At 44.1% G+C, this 24717-nt stretch overlaps 1 protein-coding gene across 3 annotated transcripts in view; it reads left to right on the top strand.

Annotated features, from left to right (window-relative positions):
- Positions 1-24717, top strand: part of LOC135391477 (transmembrane protein 94-like) — a 587105-nt gene that overhangs the window by 484835 nt on the left and 77553 nt on the right. For all 3 annotated transcript variants that reach the window (XM_064621740.1, XM_064621741.1, XM_064621742.1), the window contains 2 exons: positions 9104-9284; positions 18657-18911. In XM_064621740.1, coding sequence (XP_064477810.1) covers positions 9104-9284; positions 18657-18911 — 436 coding nt within the window. The remainder of the gene's footprint in view (positions 1-9103; positions 9285-18656; positions 18912-24717) is intronic.

Raw genomic sequence — 24717 nt, 5'->3', positions numbered from 1 at the left:
CTCGCAGATGCGGTCGTAGGGCTTCTTCGCCGGATCCGTCACCATTTCCATCTTGCAATATTTGCACACCAGTGTCTGCTCTTCTTCCCCACCTTTTCGCTTTTTCACCACTACTTCGAGGTCATTGTGCTCGGCAGCCCAAGACTGCAGCGATTTCCGTTTGCGTCCCATTGCTCACAACATAAATCAAAACCATCGGCACGTCTCATCCACAACTGCGGGCGGCTAAATCTCCAAGAGGCGCGTGCGCAGCCAGCCTTTGATTGGACGGTGGCAGTACCTTCGTACACAGTGCATGAGATGACGCCGCAGTAGCAGTCGAGATGAGTCATTCAGCGCGGACGCGGTAGTTCCGGCGGTTCCTGCCGGCTGGCTGGGCCTCGAGATTCGCGGCATGGAACGCTGTGCTCGCACTTTGGGAAATCGGATTTCCGGGTGTAACCCGAATTGTAAGTCATTCAAATCGGGGTGTAAATTAGGGCTTTACCGAGTTTTACCCGAAAACCGAGGGCCCTAATCATATTGAACGCATATAGGTACACGCATTCACGTCAAAACAAGGTAAAAACAAACAATAAATATATCACATCCTATAATTTCGTGATTTCGGGAAGGCAAGCCTTCCCTACTCCCACGGACAATCATGGCAAGATGTGGCACTCTTCCTCGCATACCCATTTTTTTGTCCTTGATTACAACAGTCTGTACTGCGCGAGGAAAATTTTTACAAAGCCCCGAAACGTCAGCATTAGAACAGACCCACAGGCTACATGTTTAGTAACAGTATTCATAACATGTCCCATGATTTATTAACGATCAATTTAATTGTGATCCCCAGGGTATAGTAGCCAACGACCCATGGTCTTTTGAGTACTGATCGACGCAGGCGTGTGTTTTTGGGCGTAGCTGAGCCTAGGCCCACAATAGGAATTCCTTCACTCAGGCGTGTTCGCCCGGTGCTAAATGACGAGGAGGTTCCTGACCCGAAATCCGCTTTTAGGAAGGTGTACCATACCTACCAACTCCACACTGTTTATGCGAACATGTTTATGTGAATGTATGTTTATGTATGTTTATGCGAATCCGTGAAGCCCGAGTCAACACCAACACGATACGTGATGATGGAGATGGGGGTTGCACCGCTTCCAGAGCGAGCCAGTCAGCGACGATTCAATGCACTTTTATCAGTATCATTTTTTCTATTTTGGTGTAACACAAAAATTTAAGGGCACTTAAAGGTGTTGTGACAGTTGGTTTCCAGTTTTCCCAGATAAATACGAAAAGCTATTCTATCACCCGGCATCATCCCATTGCAAGTGGAAAGGCCCTCCATTAGAGACATGAATGATAGCATGGCAAACAAACATAGCCTGCAGTGAGCAAACCGAAAATAGTGTCTCACTTTGGCAAAAATCTTGCTTTTAGTTTGTACAGTAGAACCTGGTTAATTCGAAGTCGTCTGGACGGCAAAAAAATTTCGAATTAAGCGGGCATTCGAAATAAGCGAACCTGTGCATGTGAATTTGTGCGTTGTGGTACTAGCAACGAACATGAGTAGCACAAACGCTATAGAGCACTGCACAGAGCTTTCAAGGTTGTTACGCTCATCTATGAATGTATCACGTCACACTCTCTAACCAAAACTGAAGCTAGTACGCCTATCTGTACAGCATCTATTAACGTCTGTCCTAGCAAAATGCGATATGCTTCATGCATAGAGCCTCAAATTTTAGGGTTTTACCCGATTCTTCCCCGAATTTGCACCCTGAATTGAAGGTTGCCTCTTTTGAGTGAAACCCGATTTTTACCCGGCAAATTGCCCTCACTGGGATGTCTGTAGGAATGCACTAACTTCTCAACATTCTTGTGAGGCCTTCAATTTGGTTAAATTTGGTAAAATAGAGAATTGTCATCGGTGTTGAGTTGAACACCGCTGTTCACTGTGCCACTGCATGTGCAGCCAAACCCCCATCTCAAGCGTGTTTTTTCAGTTCCAATTTGTGGTAGCGACCTTTACGTTGCTATACTTCAGAATCGTTCAGTCATCTGCGATATATAATCAAATGATGGACGTGTGTGATGGCAGTGACAATCAAGGAGTAGGATGTGACATAGTTCAAGTTTCTCTAATCCCAGCGTCATGCTACTGCAAGTTAAAAATACCAACTACAATAATGCTGCAGAAACATTTGAAACTGCACTTGGGTAGAGTATCGCCCCTGGCGATGAAACTCCCTATTCATCATCTTAAAATAAAGTTGTTGTTTAAACTGCACCTACTGTTGTTACAGATCATAAATAAGCAGATATGGCTTTAGATGAAACGGAAGAAGCGCTGAATACAAACGTCGTGGAAATGCTCCCGCGTGATAAGCACAGCCATACAGTATCGGTTTTGCAGCTCTAATGAATGAGACTGTTACAAACTATGCATTACTATCAGGAACTATGGTCTCACGCGTGATGTCACACATGAGAGCGCAGTGAAACTGTACAGTTTCTTGCTACCTTCGTTTTCCTTCTTGATAATCTGTGAGCTGTAAACTATCAGTAAACTATCCCACATGTATTTGCGAGGCATACATGCTTATCTGCACATGCACAGTCAAATCGTTTTTATTGTGAAACAAACAGAAGCAAACTGAACTGAACGATTGCAAACTGAAGCAAACTGAAAACCGTAAAAGCAGCTTTCGCTTCAGAAACTCTGTTGTACATTTCGCATTTGGACACTGAGTACCTGTGTTGGTATTGGAAGTGCGATGAAACAGACAGAATGGAAGTAAAGAGGAATGGCATGTTCAAGATGGGGGACCGTTTGCTACTGAGCACATGTTGGCTCACAGGTTATGAAGGAAACGCAGAATGTAACAAGTGCTCTCTTCTTGCACTGTCACCCATGAGAACATCCTTCTTGACGGTAATGCATAGTTTAGAATAGCCTCCTTCAAAGGCACCGTAAAAACACGATCCTCAACACTGCCGTATGGCTGTGCTTATCACCCGTGATCGTTTCCACAACGTTTGTGTTTAGGGCTTCTTTCTTTTTGTCTAAGGACATATGCCTTGCTGTCATCTGTAACAACTGAGAATGCAACTTCAAATAACTTTGCAGTGTTGTGGTCATCCTAGTTCATATTTTTAAGCTCCTGCACAATGTTGAAATTGAGGAAACTTTATTGCAATTTCACAACATCCCACTTCTCGATTGTCGACTTATACCATAGGGTCCACTGTTACGACTACTAGCACTAAATTCACGTGCATTGCATGTAGTGCATTTATGCTGTGCAGCTTGACACGTTTGAAATCATTTTAGGCATGGAATGTAAGGCCTAATGGAAAGGCCTCATCGCACGCGTTCCTGATTCAAAGATATGTTGCTGATGACTGGTTCAAATTCCATAGTATAGACCTTTCTTGCCTACCCTTGAACCGTGTTTCCGTATCCTTGGCAAAAGGTGGGTTTTGTTTTATTTTGTTTTGGGCTGCTACAAACCGTGGTTGCTGCCATGCTTGGCAGGGGTCGTGAGTTTAAACTCTAAAGTTTTCGACTATGTGGAGTGTGGAGCGTAGTACGCGTTCAAAACTGTCCGCAACGCAGAGCGTTCTCCGTGAAAAGCAGCAGGTGGCAGCCCAGCGTGGCTAACATGGCGGATACCATGGTTTCAGGAAAAGTTTTGTCTATAGCAAGGTCACTACCACAAATCAAAACTGAAAATAATACAAGCAAAAAAAAAGTTTGAGATGCTGTGGGAACGTTTCACTCAGGCAATGTATTCAGTGACACAGTGAACAGAGATGTTCAGCTCAACACCAACTGGAATTTAACTGGGCTGAGGGCCCCACACAAATCTTCGTAGTTCTTTGACAACAACCGAAGTCCTGGAGCTGTGTCTGTGCTGGAGGCCAGACCATGTGTTACAGAATGCGTGCTCGCCATCGATGGGGCGGACTTTAATTGAGCTGTACACAACTGTAATGTAGAGAAGAGGATGAGGAAAGCAACCTGGTGTGAAGTGCAATGTAGATACATATCCCTGAGTTTGGGGCGATTAGAGTCACTAAATAAGCTTCGCTTCAGAGTATCGACACTGAGGTCTAAGGGAGAGCAGGAGCGCCATCTTGTTTCCGCACCACCCCGGTACCATCCCCAGTTGAGGCTAACATAATGCTTACTGTGGGATAGAGAAATGTGTATGATAGATAAACTGATGTTCTGAGGCTGGAACAACATAGAGGGGACAGATACAAACAAAGCCTCAAATTGCCTAAGAAATCAACGATGAAAGATGAAAGTCACTGAAAAGGTTAGCTAGCTGTAGGGATCGAACCCACATCTTCTGGATTGCCGGTCCAGGGCTCTCCAGATGACGCACCCCAAAAGTCGCTGGAGAGGCGTGTTAGCTTAGCTCAATTGGTAGAGCCCTGGACCGGCTATCCAGAAGATGTGGGTTCGATCCCTACAGCTAGCTAACCTTTTCAGTGACTTTCATCTTTCATCGTGTATGATAGTTGTGCGATAATCCATGTACTGTCTACCAGAACCTCCTGAGGATGTCAAGGTGAGCTCAAGGCCGTCAACCTTGATGAGCTGCTTGCAAGAGAAAGGAACATTTCACCCACGCATGGTAAATGACGTCGTGCGCTAAAGTGCACGTGCGCATTGCTACCGTGGCGCGGAAACAACATGGCGTGTGCTCGCTCTTGGAACTCAGTATCGATACTCTGAAGCGAAGCTTATTTAATGACTCTAGGGGAGATAAGAGAGCAACACATACAAAACTCATAGTGTGTGTATAACACAGCAGTGCAGGAAACGGGCATGGTCAACTCCACACATTTCTCACGTGCGGAAAAAAATTTTGCAGGGTCTTTTTGCCTTCTCACGTCTGAGATTTGTTGTCCCAATCTCCTCACTTGGGTATTTCGCATTGATTCACTGTCATATTTCTTACTGCCTGGAAGCGTATGATATAACATATAAATCGAATCTTCAACCTTTGTTTTCGTTACAAAAGAAAGCTCTGCGGATAATGATGGGCATACCGCCTTATGACTAGGGTTGCCACCTTTCGGAGTGAAAAATACCGGCTGAGGGAGAGGAGGTGGAATACAGGGAAAGGAGGAAAGGCTTGTGGGAAACGGAAAGTGGGTGAGGAACGTTCTAGCTGGCTCGACACAACCACCAACAGCTTTGCACAACTACTGCTCTTGACCCCTTTGAACACAAGACGTAATGAATAACAATGGTAGTAATAATAACAATGAATAATCATAATAATGAATAACTAAGAAAACGACTGGTGACTGCGGAGTTAGGCCTGTGCTCCAGATTTATTCAATCTGTAGTGGAATGTTGAAGGGAAAACCCCGGAAAAGCCCTTATGAAAGGTCATGAGCCACAAATACCGGCAAAAGGCTGCCGGTATCACCTTCTTACCGGCAACCAGCAGAGCGCGCAAATAACCGGCCGTGCCGGTATAATACCGGCCTGGTGGCAACCCTACTTATGACACTGTTAATTTCTGCTTTTCATTGTTAGGTGTTAGAGATATACATACACTTGTTTCGTACAAATGTGACATTTTAATGTGCAAACTGCTTCACAACATGGTAAGTTCACTTAAAATGTCGGTTGCGCATAATACTACTTTGTACAGTTTTGGAAATGCAGGGTTGTGTGATAACTTCCCAAACCTCGTACTAATTATGGCCAATCATTCCAGTATTTTGCTGGAAAGAATTGGAATTCCCTGCCACTAATTATGAAAAGTGCGTCACGCTTTCACGTGTTCAAGAGTTTGCAAGAGTTGCAGACATACCGTGAAACTTGTTAAGCATGTGCACATTCTAAATTACTTTTTTGTTATCTTTCCCTCGGTAAGAGTTTTGTTGGAATTTTGTTAACATATTTGAGTACCATAGGGACCGCATTACAGGCTTGCCTCGCGGTCCTGTTTTCAAGCCTTGTATAAATATCTAATGTACCTAATAAAAAGATTTCTCTCTCTCTCTCTCACTCAAAGCGTGGTCAATGATGCATGCGCTAACAGATTTCGTTTGCTCAGTACATTGTACTACTTGCCACGAGATCAAACAGTATCATCGTCTTTAGTGTGGATGCATGGCTGGAGCCGGGTGCTTGCGCTGTGGTTGTCGCGCTTGAAAACGTGCGTGGGAACCTGTGTTTCTGGGCATAGAGTTTTTCAAATCATGTCAAAACAAGTGAAAATGACTTAGTGACTGTCTGAACTTGTCCAATTCCCCGCACTTAGCCGGGAAGAAAAGCACAGGACTTGCATTTGTCCAGTATGCAGACTGCACTTTATTGTGTATCACTGTTGTTCTATGTGTCAAGCAAAACGCACCGAATGCTAAGGTAATGTTGTAATCTGATTTTTTATCTCAAGTGGAACAACGTCACAGTTGTTTGTAGATTGGTTTCTTTGTAAGTACTTCGATCTCGCCTCAGAATGCCCAGCTATAATATTCTCCGCGTGCTGGACACAACTTGTATCGAACATATGAGTATATCGAACACATGGAATATACGAATGAATGTGTGCATGAAATAGATGTGTTGAAATGTCTGAATTCGAAGCTTTTCATCCAGTTTCATCTAACAGTATGACACCATTGACTTTTGGCTTTCACATACGTGACCATTTGAACACGCTCATTCAAGATAAAATGCTATCATCATCCCCAAACATTCTTTTGTGGATTTGTATAGCACTTTTAATAATCGCAGCAGATGGAAGATACAAAACACGTGTGTATGAAACACGTATTACGAAGCACGTGTGCAACGCCATGTTTCTGAATATAACTGCCCCTTAACTACTTGACAGCCGGTGGAACCAAAAACTTAGTTTATACATAGTTATTACTAGAGCTGCGCGAATATTCGAAATTTCGAACATGAAACAAATATCTGATGCTATTCGAATGCTATTTGCATGCTATTTGCAACCTATTTTCAGTATTCGAAATTTTCAAAAACTTTTTGTATAGTACTGAAGCAAGGTATCGTTATCGCCGTTTTGCAAGTGAGCTTCGCTTCATTACATCCGAGAGTTAGGTGAAGCCCACTTCACGTTACTGTCATTGCTCTTTTGGTGTGAGGCTCCTTTCTGCAAGTTGGCTTCACCTCATTACTCTAGAGCAGTAGGTGAAGCCTGCTGTACACTGTTTACAATATTCTGTCACTAAAGTTAACAAATTTTGTGAGCTCATGATCAACACTTTACTCTGGGCATTGCAAGTTCCAGTAAATGTACTCCCAACTTTTAGAGTTATGTTCAGTAGCAGATGGAAATATGTGCAGCTTCTAACAAAAGTACAGGAAATTCACAGTGTAAACATAGAAATGAGGAGATGCACAAAAAGCAGGCTGCATGGAACATGTTGACTAACTCTGAATACAGTTCATCCCACTATTGCAGTCTACCATACACAACACAGAGGGATCTTTCCTCGCAATATGTTATGCTGGTTGAAAAGGCTCACATGTTTGGAGCAGAACATCATGTTGTGAGCACAACACCACAAAATATTTCACCATGAGGTATTCATCATGTTCTCTGTCCCGTTTGTCGCACTGTTCTTATCCCTTTAAGACACACAAACACCTGGACAAACAACAAAATGGGTTAGTCTAGCAATCATTAAGCATTTCGTTGCATCATAAAAATAGAAGATGGGGCCCAAAACTTTATAAACTGATAGCTATTTGTCTTATGTTTCATTGGAATTTTTGTGAGAGTGAATGGTTCTGTAGAAAAATAATTAAAAATCCAGCAAAATTGTTCAACACATACATTTTCAATGGGCTATCTCGCTCAGACACCACCATTTTTTGTTCTGTTGGCTTCACGTTCACATCACCATGCACAGGTGGCACTGCCTACAACAATGTGATAAAACAATGCGACGTGCCTCAATCCTGTGCTTCTTTATGTTGTGCCAGCTGTGTGGCTATATGAAACACACAGAGTAAGAAATGGTGGCTCTTAGGTTAGATAGGCGATGGAAAATGTGTGGGGTGAGATTTTGTTCCATTTTTAATGCAGTTTCTACAGGACCATAATGCTTGCAAAAAATTCCAATAAAACTTAAGACAAATGGCTCTCAGCCTGCGAAGTTTGAGGATGGATAAACCCAGTCTTCTATTTTTAGGGTGCAATCCAGTGTGTAATGATTGCTAAACTAACCCTGCACACTAAACTGTGCCATATCAACTTTACTCTTATTGCGTCTAGCCCAGCTTGAACTAAGGCTGATGTAGATATGTATCATTGTGGCTGTGTGCACAAAAGGGTGTGGGCAGCTCTAGCACAAATTGTATTATACTAGTACAAAGAAATTGTAACTCCACAGGAACAGACACCAACAGATAAAACAATATAAATGCAGGTAATACAGAGATAACCCCCTTGAGAAGAAAAACCTGATTGTGGGCGATAGGTTAGTAAGTAAAGTACACCAAGACAGGTGATGCCAGCAAATAATTTTACTGCACTAAGAACCACAAATATGTACAGCAAAACAGGAAAAACAAGATGGGATATCTAAGGTCGGATTTGGGTCACATGCCAAAGGGTTGCAAAGAGAAGGTAAACTTAACCCAAGAAAGGGAGACATTACAAAACAGCATGGATCTTCATTGATTCATGGCTAACACAATGTCTCTATAGTCAGGGACAACTTAACTACTACAATTGGGACCGCCCACTTATCCGTGGAAGGCTCCTCTGATTGGCTTCCAGCCTTTGCACAACGCCCCCGCTTCGTGATGTAGTGCCGGCTCTCTCTCTCTCTCTCTCTCTCCCCAGTTCCCACTCGGCCACTCCGCACTACATTCGCGCGCGCGCAGCAATTCTTGTGTGGGGGCGGGGTCAAGTGTATGACTTATGTTGTCACTGACAAAAGTACTAAATGGCCAATACTTCTCACAGCAAATGTTTTCTTCTTACTAGCTCTTGACACAAACAACCGTCTCTTGGCTTCAAAGGGTCTTACAACTTCATCAAACACTTGACATAAAAATTGTACGAAACTCTTTGTGCACTCCTGACAATGACATGCATTTACATTGCAGCATAGCTGTGGAACCACTGGCACCACAGCTGTGTGGCCGTCAGTCCCAGTGCTCTCCACAGACAGTTCAAGAACACTGTTTGGTGACACCGTGGGAGCTGGCTCGCACCTTGGGATCCTTGCCTTGTGTGCTTAGTGGATGCCGAGACGATCGGATAAGCCTCTATCACCTTATCATGGAGGTAGGCTGCCCCATAGGCAAATGCTACAAATGCCTTGAATCTACGCTGTGTGGGTACACACATGACACGCATGTGCCTGCCAGATAAATTTTATTTGCAACAACAACAACTTCGTTTCTCATAGAATAGTTAAGCAGCAAGTGAGCTGGTGATATAGATCCATACTGAAGAAACCCCTGAGATGAGGAACACGGAAAAAGGAGGACAAACACAATGAAGACTTGAGACTTCGTTGTGTTTGTCCCCCTTTTTCAGTGTCCCTCGTCTTGGGGTTTCTTCGATATGGAACTTGGGGAGTTTCATCGCCAGGGCTGATAATCTATCCCATTGCTGGCGGTGATATGGGGAATGAAATAATGCGCCCCTTCACAATAAAGATCAAAGTCCTATGGTGTCCAAAAAGTTCAAAAGAGCTTTGAGTGCAGAGCGTTGGTCGGCTGGATTTAGCCAGGGACCAAGCAATTTTGATAGAGAGAGGGGGCGAGAGTCCAGCTGATTAAGAAACTCTGTGGTTCAGGAAGGTTGGTAGCGTGGGCAAATTTTATTTATTTTGCCAATTTGTTAATCTGTTTTCGAAAGCTTGGCATAGGTGTCATTGCTCTGGCTGTGTTTAGTATCGATGTTTGCATGTGAAGTTTAAGCAGAGATGAGGAAGTAACTTAACAAAAGGCACTCATTACTAGCCCCTGGTTACTGTTACTAACATTACCTCATTACTACTCATTACCTCATTACTGTTACTAACATTACCTCAAAAAAAGAGGGGCCATGTTATGTATTACAAGTGGTGCCACTAGCAGATGTGTAATTGTTGAGAAGTGGTGCCCCCACAGTTTATGTACCTGGCTCAACAAAACAGCCCCACAGATCACACTGGTTCAAGGACACGAGTCATCAAAACAGATTTTTTTATCTTACACAGGGAAAACTGATATGAAGGCTCGCCCATTGCCGCACCCTGAAAGAAATTCTATTTCTTCCTCAGACAATGTAATCTAGGGCTTGCTGATACAGTTATCTCCATTATGAGATATAAAGTAAGCCTCAATAATTTCCCGAGTAGTCTGCATTCTAGATTTCCCAAAATAGTGGTATACTTCCAAAGTCAGGTCCCTCAGCCACATCCTCAGGTCCACATCTGCTGCAGTGAAACGCTAAGTTTCCAGAAGGCGTACCTTTTAAGGTACACTGGTGCTTTCCTAATCTAATATTAGCACACCTACCTGTCTGTCAGATGTACACTTTTTTGCATGAGAGTGGGATTGAATACACCACACCAGTTATACAAGGAACAACCAGTTCTGAGTATGTTTAGTATCGCACACACTAGCCCAAATATTTTTCTTCCTATAGGAGCAAAGAATGCCTAGCCTATTTAGGGCTGAAAAGACCGTGGGGACAAAATATCTGTTAGCAACCTTTTTTATATTATGTGTTACATGGTCTACCCTCCTTTCTATTTTCTATTTGGAAGACAGGACGCCTGTCCTGTCTGCTCCCCTGTCTTTGTCTTTTGCGTCGTGTTTACCTTATCGTGCATTCACACCAACTAGCCTAAATGCTCGTCGTGTTGCAGCTCCTAAGCTACTTTGCACAACAAACGCTTTATTTCCAAGTTACTTACTACTTAATATGCACTTTTTAGTAGAGGTGTGCGAATATTCGAGTTCTAGAATTCGAATTGAATATCCATCACTCGAAGTATTTGATTCGCGAATGGAATATCTAATATTCAGTTTTCCGAACATTCGACTATTCCACGAATATGAACGACACCACTACGAAAGTGTGCTTCACCTGATGCTTCCTTGCATGAGGTGAAGCCTTCTTTACGAAATCGCTAGTGCTGCAGGATCAACACAACACTGGCGGACCGTTGTTGTTTAGCGTGAGAATTCGTTACCTCAAGTTCACTGTGTATACTTCGCCTGATGAAGGGGTGGCGTCCCTCCCACATGCACTTTAGCGGTGCTCGCGGGTAATTTTGATTTGATGTCTGGAAGGTTGCCTTGAAGACTGTTACATAATGCCTGCAGCCCAGGAACAAAAGGGTACCCTAAAGACATCCCTTACATTCAAAATTTCAGCATCCCCAGATGAGATATACACACTAAAGCAAAGAAGCCGAAAGATGTTCATGGCAAAGCTGAGGCAGGACGCCAATTTGTTTGTTTCACAAGTGGCCTGTGGATTCAAGCAACTCAGGCAAAAGGTGCTGACGCCAGGAACTGAACCTGGGTTGTTCAGAAACTATTACAACCTCATCTATGTAACATGCCACGGCATAGCATCAAATTTTGAAATCAAGATAATTGCCCCAGTAAGTGTAGACTCAGCTGAAAAGCCGGAAACACTATCATGTAAAATTAAAGAGTAGGGGCTTCCCACAGAAAATTTGGATGTCACGCTTGTCACAGTTAATGGCAGAAAAATTACACTAAAGCCATGGACTACAAATTGCAAACTTTTAGTGCAAAAGGCACGTATTGTAAAATTTCCACAATATTCAATATTCAACTCAGTATGCAGCACTTTTTTCCACATTCGATTTGGCTTCAAATATTGGGATTTGCACACCCCTACTTTTTAATTCTTGACCTTTCCATAACTAATTCAGAGCTTGATCTCACAATGGGCAGTGCAGTATGTTTTATTATTATTATTATTATACCTACAACGCCCGGGGGCATTACAGTAGGGGGGAACAATGCAAAGTAAAAATACAACAGAGTAATTTTTAGAAACACGACTACGCACAAACTGCATACAGGGTTACATGTATACAAGAGCTGATAAAAGCGCTTAGAGTCACGTTTGTCAACAAGATGGGCAGGCAATGTATTCTATTGAGTCTAGGGAAAAAAGAGTATTTAGAAACATCAGTTCTGCACACATATTCAGCAACTTTTTTTGGTATGATCCAACCTGGATGATACATAAGGAGGCAAATGTATATACCGGGATGTCTCTAATGCAGACTTACAATTATAGATGGTATGAAAAAATTTGAGCCTAAGGAACCTTCTCCGAACACTCAGTGAGTCCCACCCTAACATGGCCTTCATTTCAGTAACGCTTTCACCAAACCCATAGCGAGAGGAAACAAATCTGTCCATTTTTCAATAGTGTTTATAATAGTTTTGATATACAGAAACTGTACCAATACCATATTTACTCGCATATTTTGTGCCATCACATAATTTGTGCGTCCCTAGTTTAGCACTAAAAATGACAAGAAAAAAAAATCGCATAAGTTGTGCACCCACGTTTTTGCGCGTGGATATCTGGCACGCGCGTCTCAGTGACCGTGGAGATTGTTTTTTGCAACGCCGTCAGTGCTACCAAAGTTATTGCAGTGCTTTTGTTTCATTTGGGCACACTTTTGGGTAATGGTACACTGAAGCAAAGGATGATACTGGCACTCAAACTACAAAACGTGGAAAGAAACGCTGGACAAACACGCCATGACAAACCTTAGAGCACAAGATGACAAATTTGGTGAACATAGCGTGCTTTCGGTTGTCAAGTGCAACTAGCGGCCATAGAGTTGAATCCAAATGTTTATCGGTTTGGTTCGGGTTCAGGTTCGACAATAAGGGTTTAGTTCCGGTTCAGCTCCGGAAGGCAATATAATGGTTTGAATTGTATTTTTTCCAAACGGTCCGGTTCACGAACCGGTTCAGGGGCCACAAGTGGGAATGAAGCACAAGAGGCAGGTTAAATCGCACTTCTGTTTGTGAGGTACAGTGCTTGAAATGGACAGGAAAGCATGAACGGTCATTCAAGACCTTGAAAGATTTTGCACGATATGAAAGACAAGACTAGTAGTGGTTACGACAGGAGCATGAACATGAATTACATGCTTGGTAGTAGGTGAAAAATTGGAACCCGAGAAAGGGACACCATGTACCAGCTGGCCTGCACACTTGTCCTTTTTCCGTTGGTAGTAGGTAATTACAGTACGGTAGTGGGTCGGCGTTTTGCCGCCTGACCATCGGCGGTTGCACAGTATTTGTGTATTTCTTTTGCTCTTGCGCCGTGCAATGATAACGTCAATATCGGCTCTACAGAGAGCCTCTATCACCGGCATACTAAAATTTTGAAATTGTGCATCGTTTCAATATCGTAACTAACGTTCCCGCGTAATTTTCGCACCCCTAACTTTTCAAACATTTTTGGGGAGAAAAAGTGTGCAAATTATGCGAGTAAATACGGTATACAACAATAAGCTAGAACAGAATTTTTACCATTCACCGCATAACAGAACCGCCTAAGCCGAGTGGCTTGTGTGACTGGATCTGGGGAAATCTGCAGCAATAGTACAGCTTCGTCCAACACGGTGCTGGCCTGCGGAGCAAGAGGGACGACACCCTAGCGGCTCTAACTGGAATTATCGGGGGGGAGCGTTGAGGGCTGTCCTACTCGCGTTACGGGGGTGGCCGTCTCTCCGTTTCGAACTAGCGCTGCCGAGATGGCGGGTTCGGACCCGGCCGAGGATGCCAGCGACTTGGTGGCAGGGTACAAGTTGCTTAGACACACCGTCTTCCGCGAGGGACGTTAAATATGGGGTGCCGTGTGATGAGCTTTCATCGCACGTTAAAGAACCCTCAGGTGGGCAAAAGCAATCCACAGACCGACCACTGCAGCGTCGCTCATGATCTCAGTTGTCTCGCGACGTAAACCCCCAATTATTCAAATTATTATTATTGCGAGCGCTGCGTGTTATGTGGGTATTTGTTATCTACACATCGTTCCAGTCTGTTCTGGAGATTGCTGCAGGCGATTGAAATCTTCGCTATCTGATCAGTGATTGTCCGCGTTAGCAGCCACGTTCACAAACAAACATTTCACTGGTATGGGATACAGTGGCATCACATTGATTGGAATTAAAGAATAGAATGAAAGCAATGGAATAATAATACACATGAATGCATGGCGTTGGAAAAGATTTTAAAGCCCCACATTTCGCGCCACGTTGTATTATGTGTTCGCGATGGCTTTCCGACGTTCTGCACTGTTTTATCCCGAAGGAACTGCTGTTCGGGACTAATGGAAACCTTTAGTGTGACAAACATAGCAAACATAAACACTGCAAGTGCTCAGTAAGAGCAGAAACATAATGATGGGATGGAGATGAAATACATTGCTTTCTTCCAACCGCAAACCGCGTAACCCAGGAGTTCATGGAGGAAGGGCGCATCACGAAATGTATCTTGTAAACAACAACTAGCAGGCACTACTATAGGGACGAGAGCGAACTTCTCATTGCCAGCGCTGCTGATGCATTCCTGACTAACGCTCATGTAAAACAAGAACTGGGATGAGAAGATTTCATCTCCGTCCCGCAGAGCCGACAAGCGTTCCATTCGAGTTCAAAATATTTTATTTCAACAGTTGTGTGCTGCTGCTTTGCATAGGCAAAGGCTTGCGCTTAGTAATGGGCCCTCCGTTCGCCTCTATTATAAGATGCATGCGGCGTGGCAGTGACGCAAAGAGATGGTCCATGAGCCCAGCGTCTTCGCGGAGGTTGTTCCATTCACTCTCTACTGCCGTCCACAGCTCGTGAGCGAAGTGAAAGCGGCGTCGCTTGTTGCTCAGAAGGCATTTAATTATGCCCCATATGTGGGCCCAAAATGTCACTTGTTCTATGAATGCTTTATCCGTAAATTCTCTCGCTTTAGGACCAGCCAGTTGACAAGTTCGTTCCATTCTCCCAGTGATTCCCTTTGTGTTGCAGTCAATAATACATGCTGATGAAGAAATTAGAGATGTTAACTAAATAATGTGGAGTAGCCGGCGCTCTTATGAGTGCTACTCTTTATTTTTTTTTTTTCTTCAAACAACAACAACGAGGATGAGCAGCTTGCTATATGTCTTACGTCGAAACAATTTACAGTAATCAAGGGTTTGTAGAACATCGTAAGAATGGAATATTCCATGCGACATCACAATGTGGTTACTCGCTCGCATTATTTACATATTTACTCTCCATTACCACTTCCATGCTGCTTCAAGAATAAATCAAGCCCGTTATGCGAGTGAAATTGTCTTGTAGCGTTTGGACGCACAAAGCCTTTCCCGTGCAGTTAATAGCGAGGAAACGGCAGTTGTGATTCAACTGATGTCGCTTCACAGCGATATCAGGTGGCACAAGCTCGCGTAATCACTTCAAACAAGCTGAAGTGATGCGTCTCCTATCATTTCCCGTTGTAAGCGGAACACCAGTTCTCAGACGGGCACCCCCGTGATGCGAGTAGGACAGCCCTCAACGCTCTCCCCCAATAATTCCAGTTAGAGCCGCTAGGTTGTTGTCCCTCTTGCTCCCCACGCCGGTGCTGTGTTCAAGTTAAGGTTGGACGAAGCTGTACCAGATAGTAGTAAAGTAGTAGATTTTTCGTTTTTTCTGCGGGGGGAGAATTTATGTTAGGAGTAGCAGAACGCACCGGCAAACGAGTTCAGTTTCTCCTCTCTTTTTTTTTCTTACAAACAAACAAACAATACCAGATAGTACTAACACTGTTTTTTTCTCATTTTGTTAACTCTTGCAATTTACAACTACAGTCGACCCCCGTTTATTTGGACTTCATTTATCCGGATCCCGCGGTGTCCGGACAAAAGGCAAGGGAACGGATTTTCCTCTATGTATTTTGTTCTCGTTTATCCGGACTTCAGCTTCCGGACTCGGACAAGAATTCGAGGGAACGAAAGCCGAAAACTCTTGTAATCCAGCTTCAGTTATCCTGACTACCCGGAGGCACTGACCCCGCTTCGTCACCCTTTTTGCTGTGATGGGGTTATTCCCTTCACACGTTAGGAACCTACATTCCTCCGTAGGGGAGACAACCGTGCATGATGACCCCCTTTTCTATTTGTGTGCGTTGAGTCACGTTGACCAGTCGAGTCATTTGGAAATATCTCGAGCAACTGTCCGGTTCCAGAGGGAAAAATTCCAACCCGAGGGCCTGCTGCTTACGGCCCGTTGGCCGATGAAGACATTCCCCTAGGTGAGCTGCGATCCCTGATGCAGAGGCTCACTGTGACTGCTATAGATGATGATGCGGTTTCTATCTACGTTGACATTGATAAGGATGATGACGCGTGCGCAGCTATGTCTGATGACGGTGTGATTGCTGCTGTTGCCTACGATGATGTGCAGCAAGACGGTGCCGATGATGCCAGTGAGAAACAAGGCTCCGACATTGACACTTTGCGTCCGCACTGACATTCTTCGAGCAGCGCAACAGCGTGGCTCAACTCTATGCAATTAGCAAAAGTTTGCAGGAATCGAGTGCCTACACTACTATGTAACAGCTGTCATTGACGAGATTTCTGTGTTTTAATTAAACCTTGCTATGTAGGGCGTTTCTATTTGGTCGTTTCATTTATCCGGATGCCCCGGTATCCAGACGATTTTGCCGGGAACGGCACCGTCCGGATGGACGGGGGTCGACTGTATATTCTACATTGCATAAGCGCAACGCAGCGGATATGTGCTTTGCTACCTAGCAACTAAGAGGGTTAAAAATTGGCCGGTTCAGTGGATCATGATTAAGAGCGCTAAACCCCCAGTAGCTCCCTGGCACTGGGGGTTTAGCACTTTTAATCACCTAGCGAGTATGCGAGGGATAGTCATAAAGTTTTAATTATCACCTAGAAAAAATCAAGCCGTGACCATGAAACTTGGTGATGGTGTTAGTCCCTCTCTACATATTCGCCCTTCAATGCGACACATTTTTTTCCAATGATGGATGACTTGGCGGAGGCCTTGGTTGTAGAAGTCTGCATTTTTGCTGTTCAGGAAACGTTCCACCTGGAAAATCATCGTCATTCTGAAAATGCCTGCCACGCAGTGGTTTCCGCATCCGAGGAAAGAGGAAGAAGTCACTGGATGCCATGTCAGGAGAATAGGGGGGTTAGACAAAATTTGATAGCCCAAAGAAGCAACATGTGTGACTGTGTCCTGTGCATAGTGAGCTGGGGCATCGTCGTGGAGCAAAAGCACCCCCTTGGACAGCTTCCCGTGACGCTTCATCTTGACAGCCCCCTGCAACCTTGTCAGGAGATTACGATAGTATGCTCCTGCAATGCTTCGCCCTTTGCAGTGATGCATAGTCTGTTAGCGCCACCCGTGGCGCTAACAGACAAAAAACACTCAGCATCACCTTGCTCGATGATGGTTGGGTCTTTGCCTTTTTCGGCGGTGGTGATCCCCCATGTTTCCACTGCTTGCTTTGCTCCTTTGTCTTGGGGTCATTGTGATACACCCAGCACTCGGACATGGTGATTAGGCAGCTAAAGAAGTCATCAGGATTGGCCTGACACAGCTGCAACATTTCCGCTGCTAAATTGGTTCGGCGGGTGACCGAGCCAAGAGCAGTGCATTTCCAGAGCCCCAACTGTCGACTAGCAGGCAACGTTTCTTTGAACCAGTCAGCGTGAGGTCGCAGGCAGATCACAGGCTGGTACTGCTCTCCACCAGTGTTGCGCACGGTCGCTTTTTATGGCGTACTTTAAATTCAATTCTGCGATAATTAAGACTCTATGGTGTGAATTACTGCTCATGGTGCATCTTACTGAACCTCTTAACAGTTTTATAGGAAGAAAACAGGGTGTTAAAACTGACTTCTGTGCTACTTTAAGCCATGTAGCAAGCATGTGTTGCAAGTGTCATTTGTTTGGAGGGAGCGCACTTCACGAAAATTACACTAAATTATCCCCTGTGATAGGGGTATAACTAGAGCCTGAAGTTTTAGGGTTTAACCCGATATTTCTCCGAATTTGCACCCCGAATTGAAGGTTCCCTCTTTAGGGTGAAACCCGATTTTTACCTGTCAAATTGCCCTCACTCAGATGTTCGCAGGAATGCACACCAACTTGTTTGGCAGAAAATGCAGTTACATCACCGTTTGTAGCAAACCAGAACAGTTTGTTTGAGTAACTAAGCCCGATTTCTCCCCGAATTTAGCATGCTGGAAGTTTTTCCACCCAAATTCGCATGAATTTAGAGCACGTTTTATTTACCCGATTTTTTCCCCTCGAATTTAGAAAAAAAATATTTCCCGAAAACTTCAGGCTCTAGGTATAACACTCTGCATTTTGTATTGGTTAGATCAAATTCCTACGTTGAAATGGTCAAACCATGTTTTACACACTGCAACATGCATTCACCATGATTAGCCTTCCATGAGATCTACCACTTCCTTCACTGTTCCTTTGAAAATTTCGCTTATGTCCACCCGCTTGAGTACATCCTAGTGGAACCTGAGATGTAAGGTGTGGAACTTCATGTATTGTCAGTGTATTGTCATGTAATGTCAGTGTACGTTATGCTTATGGCACAGTTTCACTCAATGGAAGTTTTGTCTCTTGCAGGCCCGTCATTATACAATGGTTGCCCGCAGTGCCATGCAGTTCCTCTTGTGTTGTGGTGTCAGCTTATCTCTAGCCCAGTTCTTGGGCTGCTTATTGATGCTGCCTCCACTCCTGTCAGCCACTCAGCTGCTCTGGTTGGGTTGCGTAGCTCTTCCTATTCTCTCTGCATCTCTCCTGGTTGGTGGATGTCTTCAGGTGGATCCACAAGTCATGAGCTGTGCCACAGGGAAAAACCTCAAGCGTGCAAACAAGCAAGTAAGGCTAGTTAGCTTACTACCTCTTTTACAGTAATTAGGGCTGTGCAAATAGTGATTTTCATGCTTGAATCGAATACAAATCGTTTATTGAAAGCTACTGAATTCAATGCAAATACAGATCGAATAATCCAGTAGACAAAAAAAAAAAAAATAATAAAGAAAATTAAGCACACTGAAGTTCCTTTTGAACAAGCATTACCTGCTTCCATGCAGAAACAACACGCTGTGGTGACAGGCAACAATTTGTGACCATGTTGGTGCAAATTGAAAGCACTTCAAGCAACCTGAAGTCGCTGATACAGAAACATATATTTCGGCTACTATTTTCCCAGGAGTGGGCACTTCTGTTGCCAACTTGTACACCACAAAATGAGGGGATTGCTTTGTTGGGGTTGCAGTGGCACTTCCAAGTGCTGTTCAACTTGCTAACGTTCAACTGTGCATTAGTCTGTGGCGGGGCGGTCCGAAAGAGGACTGACTGATAACTGTATTTACTCACGTATAAGACGCATATTTTTTATCGGAAAACATCGTGACATGGATGGGGTGCGTTCAATATGCGAGATAAAGTTGGAACCCAACAATTGAGGTACTCCCCTTTTATTCCGAGATATCTGCGGTGATCTCTCCGGTATCGAAACTTGCGATTGTCCCTCATTGTCACGATTCTTCCACATGCAATCATCATCTGCTCTATCAAGAATGGACAAAATACTCCTCGGTGTCCACTGCATTAGTTGTTCATCACTCTGGTGCCAGGCGCTCCTTCTCGTTGATAAATGGCTCTGAAGTGTGCGAGACGGCCCGACCGTGACAGCATTTTTGCTCTCAAGTTTGGGTGCATTCAATATACGAGTGTGTCGAATATGTGAGCAAATACGCTACATTATTTGAATGCAATATTCGAGAAAATTATCAAATATTTTAAAGCATTGCTATTCGATTCGAAAACCAAATGAAATATAGAACTACAATCAAACCTCGTTACAACGAAACGTGATATAACGAAATTCGCGATAGAGCGAAAGATTTTGGATTCCCCAGCAGAGGGCAATAGAGATTGATGTATTTGAAATCCCACTACAGCGAAATACTTTTCAGTCGCTGCCTCGATACAAAGAAAGAACCAGATAGGGTTTATGACCCTAAAGCTGACTTTAGGGTCACGAAAACGAAGGGCGCAAGTAGCGTCCTGTTCCCACGGCGAAAGATAACGCGCGCGATTAGGGTGTGGAGGAATCTGTTGCCTAAAAAGGGAAGTCTGAATCATTGGAAAATTCTTCTGAGGCTTCTCCTTTTTACACTGGTTTTGACCTGTCTTGTTGCAGCCAAGTACAGGATGAAGCAAAGAGCACGAGATGCAGGTCGTTATCGCGTACGCGTGGCGACGTATGTGATGAAATCAGCATAGATGATTTTCTTGACGGGGACAAATATGTCGTAGCAACAGAGAGTCTTACAGAAGACGCAATGCCATAGATGTACTTAGAAGGTTTGCGAGATCGCAACACTGTACGGAGAAAGCTGTGGAGGCTTTGACAGCGTACGAACAATGCGCGATACCGCATCTTCTAGGCACAACGCAGATGCGAATAACGGGCTATTTCACGCAAGAATAAAATGACGTAGGTGCCCTTTGGTGCCGTATTCTTAGTTGCTGTCATTTTTTTACAAAAAATTAGGGGGGTGCGAATCCGAATATTTTAAGTCGAATCGAATATTGAATCGAATGGAGGAAAAAATTCCGAATACCGAATCAAATATCGAATATTCGTGCAAAATTTACAATATGTGACTTTCGCACTAAAAGTTTTCATTTTGTAGCCCATGGCTTTAGTGCAATTTTTCTGGCATAAACTGTCACAAGAGAGACATGCAATTCTTCTGCTAAAAGCCCCTACTTTACATGAGAGTGCTTCCTGCTTTTCAGGTGAGCCTACACTTACTGGAGTACTGGAGTGGTTATCTTCATTTCAAAATTTTATGTCAGGCAGTAGCACGTTATACGTAGGGCCTGACTTTTTAGGGTTAAACCCGTATCCGCCCGATATTTACCCCCCGAACGAAATCTGTAAAATTCGGGTTTAACCCGAATCTACCCGAAAACATCCGGGTCGCGTGGCACACTCATAAGCGTGCATTAAAATAAAGTTTGATAATATTGCTAAACATTAGTTCCATGTTAAGACAGATTTCTATTAAACAAAAAAAAATCACCCGAGTACACCCGAATTCCTGACGACAGAATATGCCGTAACGGGATTTAACCCGAATACACCCGAATTTTCGAATGAAAAATATCACCCGATATTTACCCCCCGAATTTGGCCAAAAATAAAACCCGAAAAAGTCAGGCCCTAGTTATACGCATGAGGCTGTAATTGTTTCAGACAACCACAGGCCATTTGTGAAACAAACGAGTTGGCATCCTGCCTCAGCTTTGCCATGAACACACTGTAGTTTCTTTGCACTCGCCCTAGGAAGTTGCACTACTGAAATTTTAGACGTAAAGGACATTTTTAAGACACCGTTCTTGTTTGTGAGATGTAGTCATTATTCAAGAGTCCTAACTTTTTAAAGGCAACCTCACAGACATTAAATCAAAGTCCCTCGTCGGCACCGCTAAACTGCATGTGGGAGGGGCGCGGCCTCTTCCACAGACGATGTCGACAAAACTAACTTTGGATAACTTTATCTTAAACTAAACACTGTCCCGCCTGTGTTGGTCCTGCAGCAAGGGCAATTTCGTAAAGGAGGCTTCACCTCATGCACGGAAGCATCAGGAGGATAAATTGCTGCGCATGCCCAGCTTAAGATTTCAACATGCCAAGCAGGCAAACCTTTATTACTCTTCTTTTCTTGGTATTAGCTATGGTTGGATGACCTGCGACCACATTGAGTGTTCCAGGGTCAATCCTTTTGTCACGGATTGGGTGCGCTGGTCGGAATCTCATTCTTCTGCCATTGTAGGTGCCCCACCGCGCTTGTGAACCTTTTAGGGACGTGACGTCAAGTAGAATCTCGGTCACCGGCCTTCAGTTGTTTAGTGGAGAGGTTACGACAGTACATACACCTCCACTTTCCACGTACGGCAGTCCTGTCTCTCCGCGGCACTCGATATGGGAAGAAAAAGGAAGAGGGCTTCGGATTACGTTTGCGAAAATCAAGATTTTGAGCTCTCAGGCAAGGAAGATGTTGTCGTATGCAAGTATTGTCGCGTGACTGTTAATGTGGGCTGTGGAATAGGTGGGGCGCGCATATCGGAGCACGTGCAATCGCAACACCACGTGAATCTGAAGAATCCTCGTAATGCCTTCCGGTCATTTCTTGCAACACTTATAGAACTCGAACTGGTACTTCGTAGAACTGGTACTGGTAAAACTGGTAATTCGCATTGGTTGTTGTTGTTGCTGCGTTAGATGCGCACAGCACTGAAATTACATTGTAGTTGCTATTCGCCAATAACTGTCTGGTAAACCATGTACACGCAAGGAAAAACTTTGAAAAACTCTGATTTCGCAAAAATCAATTAACATCGAAAAACATACGCCGAATCTGCCCAAAAATAAACATCAAAAACACGGAACCCTACTTATATGTAACATGCATGCACATGTACATGAACATGTACAGTAAACTTATTTTTACAATGAAAGAATGTGCTGTTCTCATGAGGCAAGCTGAAAACCATAAAAACAATTTGCACTTCAAAAATCTTCCATGAATAGTGAACACCCGTGTTGGCAATGGCATTGTAAGTGCTGGTGAAACAGACAGAATGGAAGTAAAGGGCAATGAAATGTTCACAATGTGGGATGGTATAGTGATGAGCATGGGCGACATCAAGGGGGTCCATTGACCCCCTAGCTTCCAGAAACGTAGGGTTTCTGAGCCAAGACGTTGCGGGTAGACGTTGCGCGTAGTTGCGGGTGCAGTTGATGCACCACCACCCCAAACATTCCGCCCTGCCCACCACTGGAAAAAATCCTGGTGGTGGTCCCGGTGATGAGCACATCTCAGATGGAAAATGACTGTGGCAAGTGCTGTCTTCCTACACTCATAGTGCCTTCCGCATTTGTCGTGTAGGCGAGAAACTGCGCGGTTTCACTGTGCTCTCACATGTGATGTCATGCGTGAGACTATTGTTCCTTACACTAACGTATAGTTGGAACAGCCTCATTTGTTGGTGCAGTGAAACTGAGATCCTCAACGATGTTGGATGGCTGTGCTCATCATTGCTCATGATTGTTTACGCAACGTTCCACGCTTTTTTCATTACATGGCGAATATCTGCGCGCACACCTCAAAACTTCCGCGCCGACTTGTGCAAGTCTCGAGCATAATTGCTCCATGCGGGTATGTGTCTTGCTATCATCTGTAACAACAGTCAGTGCAGTGTCAAATGACTTTGCAGCTTTATTGTCATCCTAGTTGGCACTCCTTAACATACGGTCGCACAGCACCAGAGGAACTATGTTGAAACATCATCATGTCCCGATTATCGCAGTCATCGCACGCGACCACAAATCAAACAAAAAAAAATGCATTGGAGATGTGGGTTTTGGCTGAGCATGCAGTGGCACAGTGAACAGCGGTGTTCAGCTCAATGGCAACAAAATTTTCATATGGAACCAGAATTTCATCGAACTGCATGTTTCACACGAATGTTAAGAGTTGGTTGACAATCGACTAAAGCGGCGACTGTGCTGACAATGCATGAAGCATACCGCAGTTTCGCGTTTGGCTGGGGCGAACTTTAAAGTGCTACTACAGACTAAATCTCGTGTCTTCAGAATCCTACCAAAGTTACGTTACTGACATCTTGTTCACTTTACATTCCTGCAAACCATTTTGGCTCTACATGGCGCAAAAGGTAGAGAAAATTTTTATTTTCGAGAACTGTGACGTCATGTTAAGGTCTGACGGAGCACCCGGCTGTCCTCTGGCAACGTTGTATCTTCCGGGGTGCTCATTTTTGCACTCCGTTAGCAGAGCACCACATGGCATATCCTCCGACCACTCTGACCCTTGAGAAAGCACAAGGAGGGAGAAGGCATCTGTAGTCACGTGACTTCTCCACCGCCCGACGCTCTCCGGACGCCGGCGTCGTTGATAGGAGGCGAGCGCCCTCTCCAGAACATGACATCATTGCAATTTGTGGGCTTATGATTACGTCACCTGCTCCTCGCCTCATTGAACCTTGTGGAGGCTCAGCAGATTTTCAAAAATTGACAGAAATGCACAGCCTTTGTAAACAGGGCTGAAGTTTTGCGTATAGAATCCTTGAGGCACCTTCTTTTCATGGACTAAACAAAATAAACGCTGTTTTCCCGAGTCCAGAGTGGCACTTTGAAATGGTGGCTGCACACAACAGTGTACTAGTCTCTGTTTCGGTTACCGAACGTATGGGGCGCATTAGCAGACCTAGGAAGCTCAGTGTTCTGCTTTGCAGCTGTTCTTCTATACATGTTTGCCGCTGTTACCGCAACGTTCAAATTCCACTGTGCAGCCCGCAACAGCTTTGTACAGTAATAAGTTGCAATGATAGTCGAAAACAAAAACAAAAAATCAAATATTCGAACTTTTAGGGACATTCAAAAACTTTGAATATCAAATTTTCGAATATATCGCAAATATTCAACTTGTATTCAAAATTTCGAATAGTTGCACGCCTCTAATTAGAACACACTGGAATCGCCCCTGTATATCTGCTTTTACCCACAACGTTCAAGTTTTGGTGTTCTCCAGCAGCGTCCTCAGTTCGTCACGAACGGCCCGGGAATGGTTAACTTCGAATAATATTT

The sequence above is a fragment of the Ornithodoros turicata genome, chromosome 4 (genome assembly GCF_037126465.1).
Source record: "Ornithodoros turicata isolate Travis chromosome 4, ASM3712646v1, whole genome shotgun sequence".
NCBI classification, from domain to species: Eukaryota; Metazoa; Arthropoda; class Arachnida; order Ixodida; family Argasidae; genus Ornithodoros; species Ornithodoros turicata.
Note: the sequence above shows the minus strand (reverse complement) of the source record. Positions and strands in the feature narration are given on the sequence as shown.